This window comes from Mustela nivalis (assembly GCF_964662115.1).
Source record: "Mustela nivalis genome assembly, chromosome: 8".
Taxonomy (NCBI): Eukaryota; Metazoa; Chordata; class Mammalia; order Carnivora; family Mustelidae; genus Mustela; species Mustela nivalis.
Genome location: NC_139027.1, coordinates 14,506,120 through 14,531,252, shown reverse-complemented (window position 1 = coordinate 14,531,252; position 25,133 = coordinate 14,506,120). Strand labels below are relative to the sequence as shown.

Below are 25,133 nucleotides of genomic sequence, written 5' to 3'. Positions count from 1 at the left end.
AGAGGGGGCGGGGTCGGGGGCGGGGCCAGGGCGCCGGGGGTGGGGCGTTGCGAGGAGGCCGGGCCGTGTGGCTCAGGGGGCGGGGTCCTAGGGGGTGGGGACTGGGGCTGGCCGGGAGACCTGGCGAGCTGGGGGTGGGGGGCTAGTTTTTGCAACGGCTAAGGGCCTGTGGGTTTATTATAAGGCGGAGCTCGGCGGGAGAGGTGCGGGCGGGAGGCGAGCGGAGTCGCGCGAAGAGGAATCCAGCGGCAGAGAGCGGACTGTAGCCGGCGGGTCCCGCAGCCCTCGCCGTAGACAGCTGTGCGCCGGGCAGCGCCCGAGGGTGCAGAGCGCAACGACCCGGCGGAGCCGGCCAGGAGCCCCGAGCAGTCCGTGCCGCGCGGCGCCGCCCCGATCCCCGCAGCCTGCCGCGCTCCCGCCGCCGGTCCGGGCAGCATGAGGCGCGCGGCGCTCTGGCTCTGGCTGTGCGCGCTGGCGCTGCGCCTGCAGCCGGCTCTCCCGGTGAGTGCGGCCCGGGGCCGGGCGGGGAGCGGCGGGAAGCCGGTGCTTGCAGACCCGCCGATGCCGCCGGCGGCACGTGGAGGGGGAGGGGAAGCGGGGACTTTCCTTCCCGCGCTAGCCGGGCGGGCCCGGGACCGTGACCGCGAAACCGGGGCTTCCGCCTCAATTGCCTCCGCCGTCGGTGGGCGCCGCGCGGGTTCCGCCGCCAAGAGCCGGGGGCTCGGGCGTCCCGCGGAGAGGAGCCTGCGCCGGTGCCCCGCGCTCAATTATGTGACCCCGCTCCACATGCGTCGGAGCCCGCCAGCCTGCGGCGGCGCGGGGGTCGCAGGCTCCCCTCCGCTCCGCCCGCGACCTGAGAAGATGCAGTGACCGCGGCCACGACGCCCCGCCCGCACAGCCTAATTTAAAGCAGACTCGCCGAGCCCGGGCGCCCAGCCCCTTCGGCGGAGACGAGTTTGGGCGCAGCGGGGCGGGCGCGTTGGCCGAGGAGCCGGGGCCAGGGCTGCGCCGGGGTCGCGGTGGCGGCGGAGGTGGGGCCCTCGGCTTCCAGTCGGCTGCCCTGAGGGAGCGGGGCCGAGCTGGCAGCGAAAGGTTCCGGGAAGTTGGCCCCCGCACACCAGAGCCCCGCAGGAACCCAACTTCGGGGCTGCTGAAGTTGTGCGGCCCGCGGAGGGGCGCGAGCGGGGCCGGGCACGGCCGGCGCGGGCTGCGGCTTCCACGCGAGTGGACCCCGGAATGGCTCTTCCCCTCCCCCGGCCTGGCTTTGTGCTGGAGCCGCGCGGAGGGAAGGCGGGTCCCTTGGCCCGCCCAGTGGAGCCGAGGGGAAAGAGGGACAAATGTGGAGCCCGTGGCTGAGGGAGGAGGCCTTCGGGTAGGACTCCAGCGTCCACCTTTGGCGAGGGGGTGGGTCCCCCTTTAAAGAGGGACCTGGCCGACCTAGAGCATCCCGAGGGCCCCCAGAAAGTGATCTCCCGCCCCCGCCGCCGTCCGCTAGCCCGCCTTCCCCAATGGGGGCGCTTTGTTCTCGGCCCCTGTAACCCTTTCCTGGGAACCGCCCCGCCGCGCCGGCCCTGCCGTGGGCCAGGACGCGGGCGGCCGCCAGGTGTCAGCGCTGGCCGCCGGGTGTCCACGTCCACTCCCAGCCCCCACGCCCGCTGCGGGGGTCCCGGGGCCCTCCCCGCGGACTGGCTCGGCCATCCCCCGGGATGGAGAGGGGAGGTGCGGACGGAGCGGGGGGCTCTTCCCCTTCCGGAAGTGGCGGTCTCTCGCCACATCTGGACCGCTCGACTTCCCTAGCTCTTGGTTAGGGAGGCACGTGGGCAGAGAAGGATCGCGGCCGGGTTGGGGGTGGGGTGGGGGGAGGTGCCGGGTCTTCCCCTGGTAATGTGGCATCTGCGCAAGTCTCGGCAACGCCGACCGTCTGGAAGCGGGTCCCTCTACAATGATAGACACTACCAGCTCCTGAGAGCTGGCGGGTATTTTACAGGGTCTGGCTCAGGTGAGGTGTTTCCCAGGCTCATCTGGGAAGGCTCATCTGCTTTCCAGGCGATTGTTGTTTCTGGAAGTATTTTGAAGAGTAGGGTCCCCGATGCTTCTGGAATTGCTGATGAGTTGGAGGTGGGGGGCCGAGGGTGCCAAATCTGAGGGAGCCATGGGAGACTCATGGGATTTCTGAACTCCGTCTGCGGTGCCTTCCTGGCTTTCAGGTCCAGGAAGTTGGCATCTGGCTTCTTCTCTCTTCAGGACTGCAGTTTCTGTGGGATTCAGTTGGTGCCTTGAATCCTAGTTAATATTCGGCAGAAGAGAGCTTACTCCCGTGGCCCCTCTGGCCTTACCTGGCTGCTGCACGCTCTCCAGGTCCAAGATGGGGCCTCAGCAAAGATTGCTGAGGTGGGGTTCTCCACCTATTTCCAGCAGAATCGGGGGGAGTGTGGGTGGTGGTTCTTTTGCCCCCCTTGATTGGGGCTGGCATTCTCCTGAGCTGGGATCCCAGGGTGTCTGTTGACATGGGGGAAGGCATGGGATCTGAGGCTCTCTGTGGAGCATGTTTCCCAGTCTCCTGTGCACTGGGTAAGGGCAGATGCTGCAGTAGGAGGCATTATGTCTTGCCTGGAAACTTTGACCCAATACAGAGGGAGACACAGGACTGGGAGGCAGTTGTGTCTCAAGGGGGAAAGGATGAAAGGAGGGAGTCTCCTTAGAATGTGGTGGTGGGAGGGCTTCCTGGTGGCTGAGTGGAGCCTGAAAGCACTAAGCTTTGGAGTCAGACCTTGGCTTGGAGTTCAGGTTTTCTTTTTTCTTTTATAAAGTGTAGCGTGTTTTCTCTTGCCCAGCCCTGCTTTTTCCTTTTATAATGGATGTCCATGTTGAGTTAAAAGTGGGGACATAAAGTGGCATAAAGTATCCACCCCTACCCCCTTCCTAAAAGAAGTAAGGCAGTGGGGTTTGCCTAAAATAGGAGGCGGGGTCGACAGGTTGCAGACATCTGGTCTACTCCCAGGGTTCACTTTGGTCCCAGTGGGAAAGCAGGTCAGAGCCCCCCTGGGGACCAGTGAGGTAGGGTATGATCCTGGGCACCTGACTTTGAATGGGCAAAGGAAGGCTGCTAGGGCAGAAGGTTGCTTGAAACCACTCCCAAGAGACAAGAACAGGTTTGCCTAAAAAGGCTTCGGAGTGTGTGTTTCCCGTGGTCTTTTGTTTCTTCCATGCCAGGAAAGTTGCTTGTTCTGGAATAGTTACTTGTTGTTTTTTTCTCCTTCCCTTTTCTCTTTCTTGAAAGGCATAAAATCCCTTTTTGCCCTAATTATGGGGGCCAGTAGAGACATTTCCCAAAGGCCTGGCAGAGTGGGTGGGGGGTGGGGGAGGCCTTAGCTGCCTCCTCCTGGGCTCGGAGCCTTCTAGAGGTGATGTCACTCCTGGCTTCAGCTCTTCCAGGAGGGTGGAGCTGGTTTTCATCTCTACCTGTGGCTCATGGTGGGTTCCAATAAAACCTCATTAACCGAGGCTGGTGGGAGACGGATGAGAGAGAGGCCTGGAAAGAATTAGAAAGAAGTGAAAAGCTTGAATTTTGTAGTATTTTTCTTTTTTTATAGAGGATTGTTTCCTATTGCCAAATTTTGGATCCTGAAATCCCTTGGGAATGAGGTATCCTTGGTATCCAGGTTTCCTTAGTGAGCTAAGAATTCACATTAGCCTCAGAAGTATTCTTACTTTGGGCAGGACTGTCTGCAGTTTATTTTCCTTCCTTTAGTAACAGAAGGATACAAAGCATAATCTAATCCAGGGAGTCAGGGGTCCTCACTTGTCACCGTGTTATGTGAGGCATTTAATCTCCTGGGTTGTTGAGCTCCCAAGACTACTTTGCCTCCTGTGCTGGGTGCCCCCGGTTGGTGCCTTTTGAATTCTGGCTTGTTCTTCTTCTTTCTCCATCTCTTGATAGCAGCCTGAGGTGACAGTCATGGTCGTGCAAGTGCAGTCAGCAGCTTTTCTGTTCATTTCTAACTTGCACTTTTCTCCAGCAGTGCTAAGACACTAATCAGAGTTGGGAGAACCATTTCTCAGAAGACCAGATTTCCGTGCTGAGAGTTTCGATTGTGAGCCACGTTCGTGATCCGTGACACGTGCACTTTGTGCCTTCACGGGCCCAGCTGGGGCCTCTGCAGTACCCCTGACGGTACCTAGAATAACAAAGGCTGTCAAGGGTGAACAGGTGTGGATGACCACTGGAAGGAGGCCCCTGGTGACCCCCATGTTTTGAGTTCCCCCATCTGGCTTGAGTTGTAAGCGACTCTCTAGTCACAGAGGTAGCCTGGACCAGGCGAGGCTAACTCCTTGTAACTCATAATCGGAAGGGCCCTTGTTCTCAGCATGGGTCCTGTCTCTTCACCATGTTTTAATTGGATCGAAGGACATTTTCTTAGTGCCGGTACTGCCAGGCAGGCCACAAACAGCTTTGGATTAAGTAGAGCCCCAGGACCGAGTCTCAACCCTGCCACTGATTCACCGTGTCATCTTGGGTGAGTCACTTCACTTCCAAGTCTTGGTGTCCTCTGAAAAGCGGACATCATACCTGTTCTCCCTGTCCTCTTTCTGTCATTTGCGTGTTCATTTCATAATGAGCACTTGAAAGTGTTTGGAAGTGAAAGTGCCAGAGGAGAAGGGAGCTGTGGATAGAATTACGGGGCCCTTCGATTGAATGCCTGCTGTCAAGCGCTCACTGCTTCCCTTACATTCTTTGTGTGTGTGTGTTTGTTTTAATTTTTAAATTTTAAAAAAATTTTTTATAGCCATATAATATATTTTTATCCCCAGGGGTACAGGTCTGTGAATCGCCAGGTTTACACAATTCACAGCACTCTCCATAGCACATACCCTCCCCAATGTCCATAACCCCACCCTCCTTCTCCCAACCCCCCTCCCCCCAACCCCCCTCCCCCCAGCAACCCTCAGTTGGTTTTGTGAGATTAAGAGTCACTTATGGTTTGTCACCTTATATTCTTATTTCATTTTTTCCCCAAACCTTTACAAGATATGTCATTGTCCTCATTTTGTGGGTGAGGCCTCTAGAAGTGAGCCCCTCCAAGGGACTGGTGTAGAAGAAGCAGGATTTGTACAGATGTTGGGCCATATGTGTATGGCACAAATGAGTTGCTGGACTCTGACGTCTCCCCAGTAAAGCCCAGTAGAGGAGGCTGCCTGACACTTACTTGCAAGGCCCTATGGGTGATTGCTCTTCTGTCCCAGAGAACTGTGCACGGACATGCTTTGAATGGAGAGGGCATTGGGCTGGGCAGAGCTGGCCTGAACAGTGCCTTTAGGTGAACCCTGACCATTGGCAATGTCCTGGGCTTGGGGACAGGCAAGAGTTGCTCCCAGGAGTCTCAGTCAGGAAACAGTGGGACCCGGGAGAGCAGGGTAGGATGTACTCCCAGGTCTGATGCCCATGGAGGGACCATATGTCCTTGGCTTGGTGCAGAGTGGCCTGATGGGGCGACTGTCCCCATGTTTGGATGGTGCCTGTGTGTTTGTCCCCAGGGCACCAGCCGGTCTCCATGGACTTTTATCTTAGGCACCGGGGAAATGTTTTTGGAATTAGTGGACCCATTTTTAAGCTTGGGAGGCAGGCACCATGGTACCAGCCAGGTAACCAGACACCCAGGACTCCTGGCTCCTGGGTTGGGCTCCCCTGCTGGCCCCCTCCAGCTCCCGCTCTGGCTGCAGAAGCAGCCCTGTGAAGAAATGGTCATTCAGTGCTTTCTAGTCCTGGAACCTTGCTAGTCTTAGGGAACAAACGATTTCCCGATTTCTTCCTTCTTTTCAACAACCAGTCTTGGAATCGTGGGTTGAAAGCTACCCCTCACCCCCACCCCCCACCCTGAGGGCCTGCCTGAGTGTGTCTAGAGAGAAGGAGTGGGATTAAGGGAGTCTGTGGAAAGAAGGCTTTTGGCGCCAGGTCCCTGCGCCCTGGAACAGACTCAGCAGGGTGTCATTTCCCTCTCAGCTGTTCCAGCAGACGTGGGGCTTTAGATGGGAGTGTGCCTTCTGGAACCTCCCTCTGAGCGGGCTGGGGAGTGCCGAGGGAGGGCAGGCAGTATCCCTCAACACAAGGAGGCCCATTTGAGGCCACAAAGGCAAGACCGTGTGCCCCACGGTCACCTCAGCAACTGTGACTTCAAGACATGGGCAGCATCCACACAGCCGCTGGGACGGCGAGTTCTGTCTGCGTGATGGCATGGCTTTGTCCTGGCCTCACGAAGCTTACGCTGGGTGGGGAGTAGGCTCTAGAAGTTCTCCGGTATTTCTGGGCCTGAGATGGGGGCATCTGGTCAGCTCAGTGCTCTGGGGCCCAGAGGAGTGAGCCGGTGACGGGGGGTGACCTGAGGGAAGGTGAGCTAAGCTTCCTCTGGAAAGTGTCCTGCTTCCTGTCCTGCTGTGCAGGTCTGGGGACCCAGGGTGTCTGGAGGGGCGCAAGCTCGGGGAGGCAGGCTTATGGGGGAGGGGAGTGCAGTTGGGCAGCCTTGGGGCTTGGGACCACCGGCCAGGAGAGGGGAAGGCTGGTGGCTGGACCTGCTCCCCGACGCAGTCGTCTGCCCACGAGTGTTTCCTTGACTTGTAAAGTTGGAAGCTTCCCGATGCACCCCCTTCTGGTCTCTTTGGGGGTCTCTCTCCTCCTGGCCTCTGTTTATGGCTCTAAGGGCTGCATGGTCCTATGCGGAGGCTGCTTCTCCTCTGGCCTTCGGTGCTGGGAAAACTCCGTGACTCCCCCGCCCCCACCAGAGGCTGCGCACGTGCGTGCGTGTGTACGTGTACACACGGGGGTGGGGTACTGGACACGCAGCGTGGGTTGAAGCCAAACCTAAGCTTTGCTTGGGGCATCCTGACTCTGTTTCCCCAATGGGCCTTTGTACTGAGTAGGCCGCAGTCTGTTTGGGGGGGAACCTGGTTCCGACCCGTCTATAGCTTCCTCTCCAGAAGCTAGCAAGTGGTCTTCCTCTCTCTCCCCTTTTCTGGTGGGCTTTTCCCTCTTTAGCTACAACTCTTGACGCTCCTCTGTCACTGGCGTTATAGGACTTTGGAAGTTCTTCCTAGAGAAAAGTGCAGCCAGGACACTTGTCCTTCCTAGTCCTGGTTTAGCCTTTGACTGGCCTGTGCAGGTCTTTCCGTCTCTGTGCCTCAGTTCTCCCATCTGCTCAAGGGGTTTCCTTCCCCGTCTTTAGCTCTGATGGTCACGTGGTTGCAGAGTGACCTGTCCTGGGGACGGTGAAGGTGGCAGTGGGGAACATGGCAGGGGTTTAAGGTCCTCTGCTCTTACTCTTCTGGATCTTGAAGGGACTCTTGAAGGGACACTCACTGCCTGAGAGGTCCTCTGTGGAGGGCCGGGCAGGCTGCTTGGAGGAGGTAGACTTAGAGCTCAGAGTGGGAACCAGAGGTGGACGGGGGACCCTGGGCAAGGTCAGACTTGGTGATGTTCTGTGCACACACCCAGGCATCCTGGCCCCGCGCCCCAGGTCCGTTCATCAGCAAGAACGGAAGCCCCGTCGGGCAGGTTGGGGCAGTGGGGCAGGCGGGCGTGTTTATCGCTCCATTTGTCAGCTGAGTCATGGTGCCAGGCCCACAGATCCTCCCCTGACACTCACCCAACCAGTTTTGACCATGAGCCCACGATGTGCCAGATGGGATGGGGAACAGCCCAGTGTGGCTGACTAAGGCTCTGCTTGCCTGGCTTCAACCCTGGCCCTCCTCTTTGCTGCGGAGTGACTTTGTGCAAGGGCCTGTCTTGGCCTCAGTGAGCCCATCTGTGAAATGGAAGGAGGGGGCAAAGAAGCCGGTGACCATCATGCATTGGGGTGTTCATGATGTCCTGCTGGGTCACGGGACTGGGGGCGGGGCCTACCTCTGTTCCCGCTGCCTCGGTCCCTGAGGGTCCTGAGCCCTTCCTGGCTTGACCAGATCTAAAGCCCAGAGCCTGGGCACCTGCCATGTACGCAGCCCCATGGAGGTGGGGAGCGCTCTACAGCCGATCGGGGGGCCCACGCAAGAGAGGGTGGCCATGGCGGACCAGACAGGAGGCTTGATCTGTGCAGATGGGCCAGAGGGGCCGTGACAGTAAAGGTCCTTCACTGGGACAGGGTTCCTCCCAGAATCCCTCAGCGGTACCTAGTCAGGAGCTCAGACTGCAGCTTGCAGGTCATTTTCTGGCCATGCGAAGTAAGAGCGGAGGTGGTGCCCTGCTGAGGGCAGTGGGGGTGGCCGAGGCTGCCAGTCCTGCTCCGGGACCATTCACGGGCACCGTGATCTCCAGCGGTGTTAAGAGTCCTGTCCCATCGCAACCACGTTGAATTCGTCTTTCCCACTTAGGGCTGCCCAGCACTTTCTGTGGCCACACCCACTGTCCTTGGTGGCCCTCTGGCCCTGGGTGGGTGCAAGGTGTGGAGGTAAGGAGGGGCCTTCTGCAGGCCGGGGTGTGCTCATCTGCTCCAGACCCAGCAAGTAATGATCGCGGGCGGTCCTGGGGGACTCGAGGACGCTGTTCCCGTGCCCCTTGCCCTACAGTGGCCGCTGATGTTTGGGGCCTCGCCAGCCTGCTTGGGGCCTGGACTGTGTCGGCAGCACCGGCTCTTCTCTCCGTGGCTTGTCAGCGTCCCTGCTGCCCAGGGGACTGTCCCGGGCCTTGGAGTCCCATCTCTGGCGAGTGTCCTTGACGGATGTGTGATCAGGTTTGGGCTCGCAACGCCCCAGGCTGCGGGTGTTTTGGGAGGCCTCTGAGACTGGCAGAGGCTGACGTCACTCCACCTTTTCCCAGAGGGAACTGCAGGGGTGCGGCCCTGCTGTCTGTGGGGACCGCACCTGCTCCAGGGTGCCTTGTGGGGACCGTCAGGGCAGTGAGACCTCCAGGCTGGCCAGGGCCTGCGGGCTGTGGGCTGGACTAGGAGAGTGGGCCACCTATTCAGGGGAGCTCCTCAGACTCTGCCCCGCCTCCCCCCACCCTCCCCCCGCAGGCATCTGGGGGTAGGGGTGGGGGAGGAGCATAGTTGCTGTGTTTTCCTGGGGTCATCCTGGATGTTGTAAGGTCCTGGGAAGGCCCTGAGGTCTGGGTCCTCATCCTGGGAATTGTGTGAGGAGCAGAGAACCTTTGACCTTAACACCCACCCCCCGCTGAACAGGGGGCTGGGCGTCCAAGGGACATCCTGATCCACCTTTCCCCCAGTATGACAGCAGCAGCCTGAGCCTGATTGTTTGGGTCTGTCTACCTTTGGGGTGGGTTCTGGAGTCCGGATGCTCTGAAGGCTGGGCAGGCCAGGTGGGGTCTAGAGCTGGTGGGCTAGTGGGCATAGGTGAGCATCCCTGGGGACTGGACCAGGGAGAGGCGACCTGTGGAGGCTGGGACAAGCACTGGACATGGAGTTACCAGGCTCCGTCATTACCAGGCTCCCTGGGTACCTCCGGCCTGTTTCTTCACCTGCCCCTAAGCCTCAGTTAACACTTCTGTAAATTGGGGGTTTTCATCTGCCTCAGAGGGCTTGGGACAAGGTCCCAGGAAGTAATATATGTGGCATGAGTGAGAGCCCTTTCCTTGCCTGGGCTCAGAGGAGCAAGTCTAGCGGGGTTTGGGGGTGCCATGCCCTGTGGAGACGCCCTGCTGGCTGTCTGACCTGTCCCGGCGTGCTGTCCCTTCATGTCAGTGGCTGTCTGGTTTTACTCCCGTGTGCTGATACTGTAGGGTCTGAAAACAGGGCTTTTGCCCCTTCTTGGAAACTGGATCCTTCCCTGGCAGGCCAGACTCTGCTCACCTGTGCCCGAGTCTCTGCCAACGGCAGGCCCCTGACCCCAAGGAGGTATCGGCTGGGCCGGTGGGTAGTGCGAGGAGGCCGGACACCAGGGCACCGGGGTAGGGGCGCAGGCCAGCTGAGCAGGGACCCCCAGACTGTGGGGGGACAGTGGCTTGTCCCTAGATCTGCAGACTTAAGGTCGCCCAGGAGAGAGAGCTGGGCTAGGCTGGGCTGCAGGATTTGGGGGGAAGAGGGCCCCACTCCTACGGTCCTGACTTCTGCACTTTCCCCTTTGCCAGCTCCCATGGAAATGATGGCTCCTTCTTCCTGAGGGCGGGGGAGCCACGTGGTCCTCACTGAAGGGTGGCTCACAGCCTGCGTGCCGGCCCGCCTGCCCCTGCCCGCAAACCCTCCCCCTGGCCCTTCGCTGGCTGTGTGCCCTGGGACTAAACGACTTGTCCCCTTTGCCTCCGTTTCTTTATCTGGAGGATGACTATGGTACTAGAATCTAAGGTTATTGCGAAGATTAATTAATTCAGCCAAAGTGCTTAGATCAGTGCCAGGCATAGGGTACACAATAAATATTAGCTGTTATAACTGTTCTTTCCCCCTAAGGCCTAGTTCAGGTATTTCTGTTTGTCGAGTAACCCCCAGCCCAGGTTAAATTCCAAGATTCTTACTGCCACCCCTGACTGTCCTTGAGCCCTGGGGATGGTGTTAGGGCTACTCCCCCTCCTGGGTGCCTCCTAGGTGCCTCCGAGCTCCTAAGACTGGGGCTGCGTCCAGTCTCCCTTCAGATGCCTTAGGACCTACTGTGCGCCGGTGCTGCTAGTGCCTGGGAGGGCAGGGCTGGGCGTTTGAGGCTCGGTGGGCCTTCCAGCCATCAAGAAGCCCCTGGCGGATGGTATGCTGATGTCAAGGGACCCAGGCTACTCTGCTTCTGTGGAGGCGGGAGCCCACCAGATACCTGGGGAGCAAGCTCAACCTATTCAGACCTGGTCTTCATGGAAGATTCTGCCACATCTTGCTTATGCCCCAAACTCCCAGTTCCACTCTGCTACGGTACCCTCGTGGGACTCCTTCAAGGACGCTCTGCCCTTCCTGTGTCTTTGTCTGGGCTTCTAGCAGCCTCAGTGCCTAATCAGTCTGAATTGTACTTTATTCCAGAGGCAGGTTCCCAGGCTAGCCCATTCTTCTGCTTGTGGGAGGAGAAGCCATGTCTGTAGCTCAAAGTGGGAACAAAGAGAATTTACTCTTTCTTAGGTGTGGGGTTGGCTGGCAACCATATTCTGACACAGGTTAAAAAATTTGTTCTTGGCATCTCCCAGCCTCTCTTTTGTAACCTTTCCCATCCTCCATAGCTCCTACCCACCCACAGTGCCTCACTTCCAGAAGGAGCACATACTTCTTATAGAGCTGCTTTATACTCTAGTGTGAATGACTAGCACGGGCTAGCCTTCCCAGAGGCATTTTAATGGGGATACTCTGCAACAGCAGGGACACCAATGGGGTAAATGGGTGAAGAAGAGCTCCCTTTCCCTGCATACACAGCTGGAGCCCTGACTGGTTGCAGGTGTGTCCAAAGCTACAAGTTTCTGCCTCTGTGAAACTTGAGGATACTTTATTTAGAGCAGTGGCGGGGGGGAGGGTTTGTCTCTAGAGGCTGGTGTGCCAGAGGTGTCAGGCCCCCAAGCCTGGTGGAATCTGGGGGTTAATCAGCTAGAGAGGAGTGCAGGGGGCCCCTGTGAGGGCTGGTGGGGTAACCTACACCGAGCTTTTGGTTTTAGCTGTCTTGTTTGGATAGCCAGGGCTGGGGAGGGACAAGGCTCTGGAGGCCTTAGCTCCTCCCTCTGTCCTCATGGATTGCCAGTTGCCATCTCAGAGTCCCCTTGATTTGGGACATCCTGCCTGGTCCATAACCCTCCTCAGGAAGCTGAGAGCAATGACCCCGAGTCCCTGTGACCAAGCGCCCTTATCCCCACTAGCCGCAGTGGGTCCTCTGCCCACTAAGCACCGTGTTTGCGGTACACCCCTCGGTGGGCAGTCTGCTGCGGCTGCTGCACCTGCCTGCCCCTTGAGGGCGGGTCTCGACCTCCCAGCCGTAGACTGGGAACTCGGAGCCCCCTTGTCCTCACTCGTTGGACAGATGGGGAACTGGAAACAGTGTGTTTTCCAAGGTCATCCAGTAAGTTGGGAACAGAGCCCAGGCTCTAACCAGGTTTTCCTGGTGTCGGGTTTGGTCACTTTCCCCTGGCCGTCCCTTGTCTGGCTCCCAGGGCAGCCCTGGCCACAAAGGCTGGCAGGGCCAGGCTGGGCAGCCTTGCTCAACGCCCAGCCTGGGGCGCTCACGGGCGGGGTTGGGGGGGCAGGAAGCTGAGGGACTGGTCTTCCAGCTCCGCGGCCCCACACCCAGCCCTCAGCTGGGCCTGTTCTGAGGCGAGTCCCAGCACGTGGGCTGTGAGGCCGGCTCCAGCTCTGGGGAGGGGTGGGTCTGGGGGTGCCGGTGGCAGCTCTCACCTGGCTTGGGCATCGGGCCTGGGGCTGGCTGCCAGGATCCTCCCTCCCTCAATGCAGCCTTGTTTTCTCTGGGTACTTGACATAGGCAGAATGCGCCAGGGCAAAGGGCTCTGCAACCTTGACCTCAGGTTTCCATCTGGAAAGCCCAGCATTAGTGTTGTGGGAAATGCTACCACAGGGCTGGCCGGGGAGGAGGGGGTGTTTCCAAGGCCGGTATGGACATGCCCTGCCTCGGAACCCCCCACGTGGTGAGGCCTGTGTCTGAGTGGCAGGCTGGGGACAGGTCAGGTGGGTTGTGTGTGTGAGTGGGGGGAAGGGTACACGCGTGGGAGGTCCCCTGAAAGGCGCTCCTCCTGATAGAAGTGCCGATGGGGGCTGGGGCCCGGTGACCTTGTGGCTGCTCAGGCTGAGGGCAGAGTAAGTCCCCTGTCACCCAGCTGCTGCTGCCTGGGCCCCTGCCGCCCTAGGCCAGGCCCGTCATGCCCTCTGCAAGTCCTAGCTTGACCTGGTTCTGGTAGAGAGACACTGAGCTGATAAATCAGGGTGCCTGTCAGGCCGGAAATGCTGGGGTGGCTCTGAGGCTCTGGGGGGGCCCCCACCTCCTGGGAGTGTCTTCAGTGGCGGCAGGTTTCAGGGTCTTGAGGCCAAAGCTGGGAGACTGATGCCTCTCACTCTCCTAAGCACGTCTCCCCGGCAGAGAAAGTGATTTATGTGCCACCACTGGGATAGCCAGGGGCAAGAGGGAGCCCGGTGTCTTCCCTGGGCCCTGGCCTGTTGTCCTGCCCCTCCTACAAACCCTGGTGTGGCAATCTGCGGCCACTGTGTCACCTGCTGACAAGGAGCTGGGGCTCCTGCTCCCATGTCCCAGCCTCGCCTGTCCGAGTCCTATGGGAGCTTGGGGGACTCTAGCCTGGCCCCTTCTGTTGTCTGGAGAGAGGCAGAGAGCTGCCCAGGTCACCCAGCAGGGGACCAGTAGGGCTAGATGCGCCCCGGGGCAGCCACCCTGGTCAGGTTCCCTACCCCCACAATCCTGGTTCTGGTGATTTCCCTGCGACCCCGGATCCAAGGTGCTTTGGGTGTGACCTGCCTGGCCCTTTGGGTCCGTGCTCAGGCCATGTTGCCCAGGTGCTAAGGGAGGGGGTACAGATGGTGTCCCGGACAAGGAAAGTAGGGCCCCAGGGTGTTGGGTGAGCCATAGGAGTGGGGCTGCGTGTTCCACAACATTCCCCCCCCCCGTCTCTCACCCCATCCTCCCCCCCAACCCCGGGAAAGCAGGTACCCCTGAAAGATTGCAGGGGGGCTCAGCGGCCCCTGCTCCCCGCCCCGGTGGGCCCGCCCCGAGAGACCCCGCTCTTCCTGCCAGGTCAGTGCCGAGGATCTCAGCACCGAGAGCCGGCAGCCCCGGGCCGGCAGGGCGGGCTGGAGGGAGGCTCCGCTGTGTCCCCTGTAGCTCGTGCTGTGAGCAGCCAGAGGGCCCAGGCCTCCGAAGCTCAGGGTTTCCTCAACTCCTCGGTGAGGCTCTTTCACAGACCAGGCCGGCACTACGGTGCACTGTTTGTAGAGAGTGGCGGCATCAGAAATACAGAGATTGTTCCAGAGTCCTCTTGGATCCCTTTGCCGCTAGGGCTTGTTTATGGGTCCCTGTTGCCGTTTGGGACCTCCTTCTTGAACATGACCAGAGCGAGGGTCTTGGGACCTTCTAGGGGTTTGCCTTCCCCGGCGCCCAGGCCCTGGGCAACTCCAGGCTAGAAGTTTTCCTGTTGAGATTAGTGTTCTGCAAGAATAGGCTGCATCCCTACTCGAGTGGGGACTTTGTTCGCTGTCAGAGTCCTGGGCCTTTGCCCTAGACCCACTGAGTCAGCTTCAGGGATGGCGCTCAGAGGACTTCATCTGGTGATTCTCGGGATCCTGAGAAAGAGAGCCCCGGGCCCGGCCAAAGGCGATGGTTTGGATGTCCCCTTGGGTCAGTTCTGCATCTTCATGCATAGGTGGGGGTTGAAGGCTGGGGTTCTTTAGCTCTGAGATCTCGGGACCCAAGAGTTAGGAACTGTGGGGGGGTTGGGGGTGGGAATCTTAGTTCCATGGATCTGACCAGGAAACTGAGGGAGTAACAATTCCTAAAGAAAATATGAATCTCTTAATGCTCCCAAGAGTGTCTGCTGCCCCGTGGAATCTCAGTGGGTGGGAACAGTGGGTGTTTGTCCTGGCAGGTCTGTGGGGCCCGTGTTGCGTTTGGCCCCACAGCTGGGCTCCTGGAGCAAGTTGGGGGCCCCTCCAGTCAATAGCCCCAGAGCCAGCACCCAGGCTGGCTGCCTAGGAAGCGCTGCCGCCAGCCCCTGTAGCTCTGAAGGAGACCAGGAGGGCTGTGGACTCCGTGACTTGGTCCTACCACAGCAGCCCGGGCTTCATCGTCCCACTGGGACAGATAACGGTTAACGGATACCTGAGCCTCCTTCCCTGCGGCCGTGTATGCCTGCCACACTCCTGAGGTTCCCATGTCGCCGAGCTTAGTGACTTGGGCTGAGTGTTGTCTCCAGGTCTGCCTGGGGGGTTTCAAGGCCTAGCTTCAGTGTCCCCTGGAGGGTCACCCTCTGTGCCCCAGCCACTTGTTTGGAAGCCCGAAGTGGGGCTCCTGGCTGTGTGCCTTGGGAGCTTGCTGGGACCAGACCATGTCTTTTCTCTCCAAAGCCCCTGGTGATGGCTGGATGGTGATCCCCTGAGTGTTGGTGTCACGGGCCCTGTTTAATATCCATCTGTGACCTCCTTACACGATACTGTACTTTTAGCCACGTGTTGGTTGAAGAGCAGCAGCTCAGTGATGCTTTCTAAAGGCTTCGTGCTTTCTCCATCACTAAGTCAGGCAGCCGGTGACACATGGGTAGTGTGCTGCCCCACGACTGCACTCTCGGCCTGCCAGGGTGGAGGTTGCACAGGTTGCTGTCTATGGCCAGTGCGGGGTGAGAGCGGGCTGGGCTTGGCTTGAGGCTCTGCCTTCTTGAGGCTCTTCTGCTGGCCTCCGCCCACAGACCCTCCGATCTGTTCTCCGGAATGGCAGGCAGCAGCCCGATGCAGACTCCCAGCCCTTGGCAGCTGTGACTCGTGGGCTGGCACCTCGGTCCCCTCGGCTGCTGGGGTAGGGGTCAGGCATTTTTCCTCTGTGACACTCTCATCCTGTAGCTCCGGGTGGGGGGGTCGAGGGTGGCGGCTGTGTTGACGGGATTTACATCTTCATGTATGTGTTGCATAAGTGTAGATGGGCCCCTTAAACCGGATGGGCCTGCCAGGGGGTCTTTTGAGGGCTGGAGGGGGAGGGACAGAGCTGGGTAGGTGAGGGGAGCACGTGCAGCCACAGCCCATGGCCTTGGGCAAGTCCCTGCCCTTGTCTGTTTCAGTTCCTTATCTGTGCAAGATGCTAATCTCAGGCCTGCCTGCCTCAAATAGAAGGGTAAAGGTGGAAAGAGGTAGAAAGTGTTTCTAGTGTGCGAGAATGCCTCAGTTTCTCGTACCATCTCTTTTCTGCTCTGCTGGAGCCCTGACCCTGGGTCGCCGCTCTCAGTCCTTCCGTGCAGCCCGGGTGTGGCCAGCAGCTCTGAGATGGAGATGGGCTAAGCTCCTCTCCTGCTCCCTGTCCCCCAGCCTCCGTGTGTCTGCCCCATGACCTGTGCCCTTCACTGCAGCCAAACCTGGCTTTGGTCTCTTGGGCCGGTGGGCTTAAAGGTCTGGAGCAGATTGGCCCTTCCTCTGGGCAAACTGAATGTGCAGATGTTTAGATCTTCCTACAAGGATTTTGGTGTGTTAGAGGAAAAGCTGAGCTTCTTAGGATTCTGCAGAGGTTAAAGAGCCCCATTCAAGGTGTGAACTGGCCTGCCTTAACCTTCCCAGGCTACTTGAGGTGGGTTCCAAGCTGGGCTACTCACCTGTCCCCCAGCAGCCCTGACCTGTGGCCACGTGGTGGTCTCTGAGGGGCCCTAAGCAGAGACAAGGTTGCCGAGAGCCCCCCAGGAGGCCTTGGGGGCAGCTGGCCACAGACTCTTAGCACAGCTGCCTAAGTGAAACTGGAAGTCTCACCCCAAAATGCCAGTCCTCTGGCACCTAGTGATCCAAGTTCAAACTCAGCAGTTTCTGCTCATTTCCTCCCCAGGGAGTGGAGGCCCTCACTAAGGTTCACACCGGAGGGGATCAGGAGGTCACTGCAGCCCTTGCCCTGCTGGAGACCAGGCCCTGAGAGGGGAGGGGCTGCCCCCGAGGTCAGGGAGCTGGTTTCAGCAGAGAAAGCGTTTGCTTAAGAGCTTGTTGTGTAAACAAGATCGCACAGGGATAAGCTGAGCGGGAGTTGAGGGAACAAATTGTTTTTAGGGACTGGGCAGATTCACAGTCTTATCTGGTGGTGAAAGAGGCTTGGGAAACGGGCTAACCTGTTGGGGCTTCTCTGGGTAGGTGAGAGGTTGGGCCTCCTCAGCGTCTGCCTGCCCTCACCTGGGCCTGAGACTCCGGCTTCTGCTAGAAGATTTGGCCCAAACAGTGCGGCACGGCTGCTCTGGCTGGCGCCCTGACCCACCCCCGAATGCTTGTGTCTCCCCCTGCACCCACGCCAGCTGCCCTGTGGGTGGCAGTCTGCTGTGGGCCTGGGGTGGGGCCGTGCTGGGGTGGGGGCACCTGCTCGATGCCTGCCTGGGGAGCAGTATTCTTTGCTCCCTTCGGGTGCAGGTACAGGCCTGGTGGAGGTGAGCTCCGCGGTGACAGGCCCCATGTGGGAAGCACCACCTGGGGACAGCCTAGGCAGGAAGTGGCCTGAGGGGCGGGTAGAGGACAGGGACCAAGCCAGTTGGTGTAGGTGGGCCACGAGGGCCCAGATGGGCTCTTCTCGGGCCAGAACCTTTTTCTGGGGGGGTGGGAGGAGAGGTAGAATTTGGGTTTTGTACTTTCAGAGGAAGCTCAGTGATATTTCTAGCCTGGTGGTTTCTACACGTGTCTGAAGTGTCCCTCTGACCCGAGGGTCTGATGGGGAGCCTCCACCTGGCCCAGCGGTGCCCCAGGCGGCCTCAGGGAGGCCAAAGGTCTTATCTGTCTCTTCCTTGCTCTGCTCCACTCAAGAGCGAAACCCCAGGGCCTGTGGCGGGGACCCAGGGAGGCCTCCGGGGCTGAGGAGGCCTCATTCCCTGGAGCCCAGCCTTGGGTCTCCCGTGACCTGGCTCTGTCCTGCCTCTCTTCTGACACCCCACCACCTCCATCCCAGTTCTCCCCCAGAAGGCTCCAGAATCCTTTTATCCATGCTAAGCAGCTCTCACTCCCCAAGTTAAAGCAGCGGCTGCTGTCGGTGCATAACCTCAGTGAGTTTCTGTAGCAGTCCTGGAATGTAGATATTACTACTGTCCCCATTTTACAGATGGAGAAACTGAGGCCCTAAGAGGTTTAGTAATGTCCCCAGGGCCACTCATCTAGTAAGTGGCTAAGGTCAGGGAGTATCCTACCCCATGTGCTCTGAACTGTACTGCTCTGCCTCTTTTTTTTTTTTTTTTTTTTTAAGATTTTATTTATTTATTTAGTTGACAGAGAGATAGATCACAAGTAGGCAGAGAGGCAGGCAGAGAGAGAGGAAGGGAAGCAGGCTCCCTGTTGAGCAGAGAGCCCGATGTGGGGCTCGATCCCAGGACCCTGAGATCATGACCTGAGCCGAAGGCAGAGGCTTTAACCCACTGAGCCACCGAGGCGCCCCATGCTCTGCCTCTTTATTCATGTTTTGGTGGGGCCCCTGACATTGGGGCCCTCTAGAGATGGAGATGTCCCGAACTCCTCTGGGTCAAAGGCTTGTTGCTGAACAGGACACTCATAGCTATCCTTCCTGCCACCTGGCTGTTGGGTCTCCCCTTCTCCGACTGACGTTCTGGAACTAGTGTTGGGGAGCCCTCCACACCCCCACATCGCCAGGCTCCAGGCTTCTCTGCAGCCTGCTGGGCTCTCTGTGGTGTGTCTTGCCTCCTCCTGGACTGCTCACTAGTCCTGCAGCGGCAGCCCCTGCCTCGAGAGTCACCCTCTGGCCCCCGCAGCCGCTTTGAGCTGCCCTGGGCAGGCAGTGTCCTGGGACTGCTGTTTGCACACAGGGTCCCTACCAGGCCCATAGCCCGTGTGTTGGTGCCTCCTGAGTGCCGGGCCTCTTCTAGATCAGTCTCATCTGTCCCTAGCCTAATGGGCACCCTGTCTTTGCTTCCCCAAGGGGGCGTGGACCCAGTCCTTCCCGTTGGTGAGAAGACAGGCTGTGTGGGAGGGAGCACGGCCAGGCCTGGGGCTGTCCTGTGTGGCTATGTCCCATACCCATCCCTGATCTTTTCCCCTGTGAGACCCTTGATGTCCATACCCTGGTACCCAGCATGCCTCTCTGGAATCAGGTTACTGGGGGATTATTCCTGGGGCTCTAGAAAACCCCAGTCTTGGACCCTGAAGCTCCCTGGCCAATGGCCCCATTTTCAGTGTAGGCTGAGCTGATGGGGTCCATTGGGGCCACAGTCTCTCTTCCCAGCAATGATATCTTCTGTGGCTTTTCTAAGAGGTCCAGGGCCCCCTTACCAGGCTGAGTTTCTTGGGGCAAAGCCTGCCCCCTCTGGTGTGTTTTTGTACCCCCAGCACCTGGTGCAGGGCTGGGTCATAGCATTCGGGGGTGTGTGGAGGACAAGCGGGCTGCCCCGAGCTGAGGGTCCTGGTACCACATACGAAGGCTTCTTTCCTGTGCTGTGTGTGTGTGTGTGTGGTACAGGAGTTCAGCTGTCTAGGACAGGGACCTCAGAGCAGCAGGGCCTTGGCCAAGCTTCCACTCATACCCTTTTATATCCTTTTCCAGCAAACTGTGGCCATAAACGTGCCCCCTGAAGATCAGGACGGCTCTGGGGATGACTCTGACAACTTCTCTGGCTCTGGTGCAGGTGAGCTGACACGAGGGACCCCCAAGGTGGCCATCAGGCAGCAGGGTCTGGGGGGTGATGTTAGGGAAGAGAATGAGGTCCATGCTGCAAGGAGAAGGCATGTGTGGGTTGGTGGGGAGTGAGTATTGGGGTTCTAGAAAGCTCCAGGGGCTGTCTGCTTCAGACAGACTTGGGCTCATAGTGTCCTAACTCTCTGGGCAACCTTTGGAAAGGGGGACTTCTCCAGGCCTCTCTTTCTTCATCTGTAAAATGGGAATATATCTTGACTTCATAAGATTATTGGGGGCTATAAGGTAACACAGAGCCTGGTGGGGTGTAGATCCTCCATGAATGTCCCCTTATCTTCTCCTATTTCTCCTTTTTCTGGGGGAGTGAAGTCCTTGAGTAGGAGGTGACCAGGGAAGCCTCCCAGAGGAGGTGCTCTTGAGCAGGATTTTGGAAGAGGGTTGAGGCCATCTGTGGGGAAAGTGGCCGAAGTAAGGGCCTGAGAGCTGGAAGTGGGACACAGGCCTCTGTTCTTGGTGGGGATGTGCTAGGCCTTTCTGGGGAGAGGGCAGGTGAACAGGGAGGGGGCCAGGGAGGTGTGTGTGCAGGGGACAAGGCAGTCAGGCTCCTGAGAATGCCTCCACCCAGGTAGCAGGCTTCTGTGGCTGCAGAAAATCTTCCTTCCCAGAGGGCCTGGTGTGTCATGCCTCGAGACACCACGCTGTCCCCAGGCACGTGCAGCAGAAAAGGGCAGCTTTCCTCTTCCATTTTCCAAAGCAGAGTTTCTCCCCTGGGGAAACCGCTTCTCAGGGAAGGGTTTGCTCTGCCGGCCGGGGAGTCTTGGGGCGGCCCTTCCTCCCTGCAGGAGCTTGGCCGGTCTGATGTCCTGGGCCTTGCCTGCTCCAACAAGCTGCTTCTGGGCCTCCAGGTGCTCTGCCAGATACCACCTTGTCGCAGCAGAGCCCGTCCACGTGGAAGGATATGGGGCTCCTGACAGCCGTGCCCACGGCTCCAGAGCCCACTGGTGCAGATAACCCCACGGTCTCCACCTCCGTCCTGCCCACGGGAGAGGCTCCCGAGGAGAGGGAGGCCGTGCTCCTGGCCAAGGTGGAGCCTGGCTTCGCCGACCGGGAGGAGACCACGCACCCACCCGGTGAGACCACGCTGCACCCGACCACTCACCGGGCCTCGACCGTGAGAGCCACCACGGCCGCGGGGCCGGCCACCTCCAATCCGCACAGGGACATGCAGCCTGAGCACCATGAGCCCTCGGCGGGACCCAGACAGCTCGACCCTCACACTCCCCATGTGGAGGACAGAGGTCCTTCTGCCACCGAGAGGGCCGCGGAGGATGGAGTGTCCACTCAGCTCCCAGTAGGCGAGGGCTCTGGGGAGCAGGTGAGTGCCCCCCGCTGTAGTTCTCTGTTTCCACGGTGCATGGTGCCCACGGACTCTGGCTCAGACATCGGGCGCCCCCAGCACCCTGTGTCCTGTAAGCATGTCCCATCCCCCGCCATGAACAGAAGGTCACAAGGTCCCACCTTCCCCCTGCCTCCAGGGCCAGGCCCAGGGCAGGGCAGACTAACTAGGAGACCAGAGCAAAGGAGTCCTTCAAGATTGCCTGTGAGAAGTCTTCCCAAACTTAAGAGAGTATAAAAATTCTACTCGATCTGACTGTCTGTCTTGCAGTCATGGTAACTTTACACTTGACATTAAAATGACGGTATTTCTTTTCTTTTTAAAGATTTTTATTTGTTTATCAGAGAGAGGGACAGAGAGAGAGGGTACGCACGTGCATGTAAACACACGTTGGGGGCAGGGGCAGAGAGAGGGAGAAGCAGACCCAGTGCTGAGCAGAGAGCCCGATGCGGGGCTCCATCCAAACACCCCGAGATCGTGACCTGAGCCGAAGGTGGACACTTAACTGACTGAACCACCCAGGGGTCGCCCTGTCTATTTTCATATAAATACATGTGCTTTGTCTCACTTGCTGTGATGTCTCTGCCACAGTCCAGCCGGGGTCTGGTGTGATAGGATGAGCTTTGGGGGTCCAGGAGGTCTGGGTTGGGTGCATCTGAGCTGGTGGCAGTGGTGACCCGGGAGGCCTGAGCTGCTTCTGGGTTGGGAAAGAAAACTGGATGCTGCTGCCAGAGGTGGCCCACCCCAGCCTGAGGTTGTCCCTGCCTCCCGTAGGACTTCACCTTTGACCTGTCCGGGGAGAACGTGGCCGGGACGGCGGTGGAGCCCGACAAGCGGAATCAACCCCCAGTGGACCGTGAGGCCTCACAGGGCCTCCTGGACAGGAAGGAAGTGCTGGGAGGTGCGTTTCTCTCAGGTGGGGGGTGGGCTCTGTTTGTCCCTGGAGCGGGGCTGACCCAGGCCGCCTTGGGGGCCCCTCCTGGTGTGGGGGGCACTGCTGCTTAACCCACGCTGAGCCGGCCTGCCTGCCCTCACAGGGGTCATCGCTGGAGGCCTCGTGGGGCTCATCTTGGCCGTGTGCCTGGTGGGTTTCATGCTCTACCGGATGAAAAAGAAGGACGAGGGCAGCTACTCCTTGGAGGAGCCCAAACAAGCCAATGGCGGAGCCTACCAGAAGCCCAGCAAGCAGGAGGAGTTCTACGCCTGACGGGGACCGTGCCCCTCCTCCCCCTGCCACTCGCTAGGCCCCCACTTGCCTCGTCCTTGAAGAACTGCAGGCCCCGCCACCACGCCCCCCTCCCAGCGCCCTGCCCGCGGACTCCCGGGGCACGCTGGGGGCTCTCGACTCTGCTTCTCTGACTTCTGCCTGGAGACTTGGGCGCTGGGGCTTTCTCGCACATGACCTTTCCACCACAGCCAGCACCTGGCATCTCCTCCTCCTGACTCGGTTTCTCCAACCTGGAGCAGCCCCTCCCCAGGTCCAACTCTGGAGGGAAAGGGGACCCTGCCGCTTTGGCCCTGGATGGGTCTGCTGGCCGGCGGCGGGTACATCTGTAGCACTTGCCGGCGAGACCCCTGATCTGGGGGCGTTTCCTCCCCCGAGGGGCGAGGGGTGGGGGAAAGGAGTTTGGAGCTCCGGCAGATTCCCATTGTTTTGTTAGGGGGGGTCTCCTTTAGATACAACTTTGTTTTTGCACATGTTTCCTCTAGTTTCTCTGTTAGTAGCCCAGTAGACTTTGTTACTCCTGAGGTAAGTTAAGTAAGTTCATTCAGTTACCCCCGTCTTGCTTCCCCTCATCTATGGCAAGGAAACAGCATCAGGGTTCAGACTTTTCTGTTTTGTTTGTCTTTTTTTTTTTTTTTTTTTTAACTAGGAGAACCAAATTGGGAAAACAACATAACAGGCCTAGTTTGAGGGTTATCTCTGAGTTGTCACTCATGTGTACAACAGGGTATGGAATGTCTGCCCAGTGGCCCTTGGGCTGGGCTGGCTGATCGTGGGGGCCCATGGGCAGACGCCGCTGGAGCAGCCGTGCCCTAGGCCTTGGGGCCGCCGCCGTGGCCAGGCTGCTGTGAAGCAGAGGAGCCGGGGAGAATGGAATCCTGGCACCTCTGGCTGGGGACTGAGGAGAGAGGACTGTGGGCCGGGAGATGGGGCAGTGGACCCAGAGAGTCTCCCGCAGACTGAGCCCTGCCTTGGGTGCCCCAGAAAATGTCTCTGGGGGACATCTGCTTCTGGAAGGTGGTGTGAGGGGCCTGGGCATACCTGGCACAGAGCTGTTCCACACAGGACCAGGTTCCCCTTCAATGTGCTTCTGTGGCCCTGCCCTGGGCTGGAATCAGGAATGTTCCAAAGAGTGATAGTCTTTTGCTTTTGGCAAAACTCTACTTAATCCAATGGGTTTTTTCCCTGTACAGTAGATTTTCCAAATGTAATAAACTTTAATATAAAGTAGTCACGTGAACTCTTCTACCTTTGCTGCTTCTCTCTGTGTTGGTCGTGTGGACGTGACCAGCCTTTTCTTTAAACACAGATGGTACTGAGAAACTTGGCCAAAAACTCTGTGCCTTTGTCTTTCCCGTGAGGAGGGATTCTGGGACCAGAGTCCCTCTGGTTGCTTTGCTTCTCATTTTTTTGTCTTTGCTCAAGTTCTTCTGGAGGTCAGTAAGTCCAGCCAAGGTTATAGAAGGCCTGATGTAAATTTCTGTTGCCAAGCTCGAAGCATGGTCACTTCAACGGCTGGAGAAGCTGTGGCGCCTCCAGCCCAGCCTTCGGCGGAGGCCACTGGCTCCACAGCGCCCTGGAGCCAAGGCCTGCCTCTCAGACACCTTGGACGGACCTCCTCTCACACCTTCGCCAGGACCCGAGGCCCCCAGTGCAACCCTCCTGGGAGCCCCTGTGCTTGCCTATTTAATTTGACACCGTTCCAGCTGCTCTGTTGGCTGTTCCAGGAGGGGGGCCGTCTGTGACCCAGAGAGGTGCGCCGCCAGGAGAAGGGAACCTGTGCTCAGTACTGGGACTTTCTGTCCGGAGTGTGTGACCGGACACGACTGGGGGGGAGGGGTGTGGGGAGAAGGGTGGGGAAGGGTCTGTTACTGCTCATCTCTGCTCATCCTTGGGATGAGGCCGAGCCTGTGGCTGGGCCCGTTCGTGTAACTATAATAAACAGCACTTGTCATTTTGGGCTGTGGTGGTGGTTGAGTCTCTTCTTGGCCTGGCCGGGCCCTCACCTGTCCTCTTCTTGGAGGGATCCCGGCTCTGGGCTGTGCTGCCGGTTGGTGAGGAACACGGGACCAGTGCCGGGCCCTCTGCAGTAAGGGAGGGCTGTGTCCCTGCTGCCCCGGATCTCGCCTTTGTCATCTCCTCTCCTTCCAGGACTCTTGGTCTTACTGTCTCCTGCCCAACCCGCCTTCTTGCTCTTCTAGATCATTCCCTACCTTGTGGATGTGAGGGCTCTCTACCGACCCGAAGTTTAAAAATGTGCAGTGCATTGTGGGAGCCCTGGTGTTGTAAGGGCATCTGGCTGCCCTCCCCTTACTCGGTCCCATCCAAGCTGATGCCCCCCAGCTGTCCCTCTGTGGCAGATCTCTCTGCCTATGGCCCTTGTCATCTGCCCCTCTAGTCCTGGGTGCTGGCGGGCACCCCCGGTGTGTTCTCGGAGCGCAGGACAGGAGGGACCATTCCCTCCAGGGCCCTGCCATCAGTGGGTGGGTTGGGGAGAGCAGGCTCCGGGCTGCTTTACAGAGTGAATTGGACTTTCCCTGACAATGCACTTGAAGGGTTTGGAGGCGGAGACAAAACCCTTAGCTCACTCGCTGGTTCAGCATCGAAAACCCTGAACGCCCATTGGTCTGGACGTTGAGGCCTCGATTGCAGAACAGGCAACTTCCTACTCTGACTGAGCTCACTATGGGCCAGACGCTGCTGGACACCGCCTCCACCCCACCATTATCTCCTATTTCCTCCACTACGGACTTCTAACCCGTCTCAGAGACGGCGCCACTGTTGCTATAACCACTTCACAGACAAAAACTGGCCCAGAGAGGAAGCCGCTTGCCCACAGTCGCGTGCCCGTGGGCAGGGGAGCTGGGCTTTGGAAGCAGGCTGCTTGGCCCCTGAGCCCACCCTGGCCGTGTACCCCCCAGAGGGCGGCACTAGGACCCAGGAGGGTTGATGGCCCTTCCGCATGGGACCTGCAAGGTTCCAAGACCCAGTGTCCAGGCCACCTGCTCCCTTCCTCTCCAAAGGGCGAAGCTGTGCCACTACCCACAGCTTCTCTTGCTCTGCTAAGTGCCCCTCCTGATCTGAGCCCCCGCTGGAGTTCCGCCCCCCCCCCCAACGGAGGGCACTACCCCTACAGGAAGGGGCCATAAAACTGGCTTCACTGAGGAGCCTAGCAGGGAGAAAGCTGCAGTGTGAGGGGGTTACACAGCATCTCCATGTGCCTCAGGCCCCCGAACTTCAAGGAATTTCTCTGCCGCCCCCTTCTCAGGCCTCAGCTTGCTGCCCTACTCCCCACGACCT

The 25,133-nt window shown here is 59.0% G+C and overlaps 1 protein-coding gene across 1 annotated transcript; it reads left to right on the top strand.

Annotated features, from left to right (window-relative positions):
- Nucleotides 1-108: 108 nt before the first annotated feature.
- Nucleotides 109-23,795, top strand: SDC1 (syndecan 1). Its single transcript, XM_082745417.1, has 5 exons — nucleotides 109-501; nucleotides 19,123-19,204; nucleotides 20,118-20,587; nucleotides 21,383-21,509; nucleotides 21,646-23,795. Exons 1-5 carry the CDS (start codon nucleotides 436-438, stop codon nucleotides 21,813-21,815), a joined length of 915 nt encoding a protein of 304 aa, XP_082601543.1. The 5' UTR covers nucleotides 109-435; the 3' UTR covers nucleotides 21,816-23,795.
- Nucleotides 23,796-25,133: the final 1,338 nt, after the last annotated feature.

Excerpts from the sequence above, each read along its gene's own strand:
- SDC1 (XM_082745417.1), top strand. The coding sequence starts at position 436 with ATGAGGCGCGCGGCGCTCTGGCTCTGGCTGTGCGCGCTGGCGCTGCGC. Across the intron at positions 502-19,122 it reads GCCTGCAGCCGGCTCTCCCG|CAAACTGTGGCCATAAACGT; the intron begins GTGAGTGCGGCC and ends ATCCTTTTCCAG. Across the intron at positions 20,588-21,382 it reads GCGAGGGCTCTGGGGAGCAG|GACTTCACCTTTGACCTGTC; the intron begins GTGAGTGCCCCC and ends TGCCTCCCGTAG.